This window comes from Myotis nattereri, assembly GCF_964212035.1.
Source record: "Myotis nattereri genome assembly, chromosome: 16".
In the NCBI taxonomy this organism is placed as follows: Eukaryota; Metazoa; Chordata; class Mammalia; order Chiroptera; family Vespertilionidae; genus Myotis; species Myotis nattereri.
Window position 1 is genome coordinate 41,399,673 of NC_138091.1, and position 2,443 is coordinate 41,402,115.

Consider the following 2,443-nt stretch of genomic DNA (forward strand, 5'->3'; position numbering starts at 1 on the left):
ACCCACTCCGGAGGGCCGGCTTTCTCCTCCCCGGCTTTGGCAGGCGGGCTGACATCCACGGGGATTCCAAGGGAAACTGGGAACAGAGTCCAGCTCCAGGCGCGCCTTCCCCGCCGCCTAGGACAGCCCTGCCCCGCCGGCCGGAGCTGAGTTCCCAGACCCCTCCCTCGTCTCCAAGCCCCGGAGGGCAGCTCGCTCCCCACCCCGCCTCTGCCCCTGCCCACCTCCCCGCGAAAGAGAGGGCACCACCGGAGCCCCGGAGCGGGTGCTGGGAGACCCTGGCAAGTCCTGGGCGCCCCGCGGCCGAGAGCAGGAACTGGCCCGGGTTCTGGGTTACGAGGGGAGCTGTCCAGCCCCGCGGGGTGCGCTGGAAGAAAGGGTGGGCCACCGCCGGCGAGGCGGGGGAGCGGCAGGCGCCAGGGCCGGGTGAGGCTGCGACTCCCCCTCCAGCCCGCCGGCCCTGGCGTCGCCCCCGCCCCCCACGTGGCCGCGGCTGTCCCTGCCCCTGCGAGGAAGCGGCGCGGCTTCCTGCGACCGGGGCCGGGGATATAGGCGCCCCCGCCCGGGCCCGCGCAGCGCCGCCGCCCCTCCTCGCCCGCTCGCCGCGCGATGGCCTCGCTCCGGGCCGAGCGTCCCGCCGGCGGCCCGCGGACCCCGGCGCCCCGCGCGGGGCGACCCACCGCCTTCAGCCTCCTCCTCCTGCTGGGCGGTGAGCGCAGCGCCGGGCCGGGGGTGGACGCGCGCGGGAGGCCCGCGAGGGAGGGGCGGGGGGCTGGACGGCCGAGGCCAGCGCGGGCCCGAGGCTGTGGGTGCGGACAGCGCTGTCCTTCGGTCTGTCCGTAGCCCCACCTCGGTCAGGGCGCCGTGCAAGCTGCTTCCCACTTGGGGGAAGCCGGGGCGGGGGCCCGGCGGAGAGATGGTGGAAGGTCTGGGGTGGCGAGAAGGGAAGGTGTTCGGGGTCCGAATGCCCGCGGGAAGGAGCTGGTCCCAGCCCCTCTCCTCTGGCCCCGGAGGCACCCCGAGGGTGCATCACGCCTCCTTCTCCTCGGGGATTGGCTCTGACTTCCCAGGGCCTTAGCCTCCGACTCACACCCACTGCCCAGACCCAATGATTCCACCTCCTCTCCCATGTCTGCCCACAGCCACGCTGAAGCCCCAGGGGTCCGTGGCTCAGCTTCCGACCACCGCAGGCAGCCTGGAGCCCGAAGGTGAGTGGTCAGCAGCTGTGGAAGGTGTGCTGGGCAGGAGGAGAGGCAAGTCCCCGTGGGGAGGGTTCCTTTCCCATAAGGCAGGCCCCCAAGCTGGCCACCTCACAGGGGGTGAGAAGACCCCAGAAGAAGGGGGATGCGGAAACTCCTGCCAGTCTGGGGAGGGCTGTGCGCGTGGAGGGCACTAACATTGTCCCTCAGCCAGAAGGGTCTTGTTGGGGAAACGTTCTGAGGCTGTCCAGGCGGTGCCTACGTTTAAAGACAGGGACAGCCAAAACCGGTTTGGCTCAGTGGATAGAGCGTCGGCCTGTGGACTGAAGGGTCCCGGGTTCGATTCTGGTCGGGGGCATGTACCTGGGTTGCGGGCACATCCCCAGTGGGGGATGTGCAGGAGGCGGCTGGTCGATGTTTCTCTCTCATCGATGTTTCTAGCTCTCTATCTCTCTCCCTTCCTCTCTGTAAAAAATCAATTAAAAGAAATATATTTAAATAAAAATAAAGACAGGGACAGGGGCTCCTGAATGGAAGGACCTGGACCAGAGGGCTGGGAGGGAAGGGCGGGGTGTGGTCACGGTGCAGCCTTAGTGCCCGCAGGGAAAATGGAGACGTATGATGAGAGCATTTCACGTTGCTGGGGAGACTACCAGGTTGACATGGATGGTATCAAAGAAGACTGGTGCGACTGGGCCATGATTAGCAGGTAGGGGCCGTGCTGGAGGGTGGTTTGGGCCAGGGGTGGGCGCTCTGCTCCTTGTGGGTGGGCCCTCACGCTCGTCCTCTCCTGCCCCAGGCCTTACAGCGACCTGCAGGAATGCTTGGAAAGAGAAGCCGAACACTTTGACCTGGGCTTCCCCAATCCCTCGGCGGAACAGATCATCTTTAAGACTCACCAGACCCACTTTGCCAACTGCACCCTGGCGGAGATCACCTTCTCCGACCCCCCAGAGGATGTGCTCCTGGCCATGATCATAGCCCCCATCTGCCTCATCCCGTTCCTGGTCACCCTTGTGGTGTGGAAGAGTAAAGACGGCGAAGCCCGGGCCTAGGGTGGCATACATTTCTCAGCAGCCAGCCCTCCCTTCCCTGCCACCCCCCCCCCCCCCCCGGTCTCCCTCCCCGTCTCCCTGCCCCCTTCTCTCGCCTCACTGCACACAGAGCCTGAGATTGGGGGAATGGAGCTGGGGAGGGTCATGGCACCAGTTCTGCAATTTTCAAAATAAAAGGTTTCTTTTGTA

General features: G+C 66.4%; 1 protein-coding gene across 3 annotated transcripts; it reads left to right on the forward strand.

The window, feature by feature from the left end:
* The first annotated feature begins 530 nt into the window (after positions 1-530).
* On the forward strand, positions 531-2,443 carry RAMP2 (receptor activity modifying protein 2). Of its 3 annotated transcripts, none has more exons than XM_081109118.1 (4): positions 531-709; positions 1,143-1,208; positions 1,794-1,908; positions 1,999-2,443. In XM_081109118.1, exons 1-4 carry the CDS (start codon positions 610-612, stop codon positions 2,252-2,254), a joined length of 537 nt encoding a protein of 178 aa, XP_080965244.1. In that variant the 5' UTR covers positions 531-609; the 3' UTR covers positions 2,255-2,443. The 3 variants fall into 3 exon arrangements, with proteins under 3 accessions (XP_080965244.1, XP_080965245.1, XP_080965246.1); XM_081109119.1 differs by having other exon boundaries at positions 1,803-1,908; XM_081109120.1 differs by lacking the exon at positions 531-709 and having other exon boundaries at positions 1,017-1,208.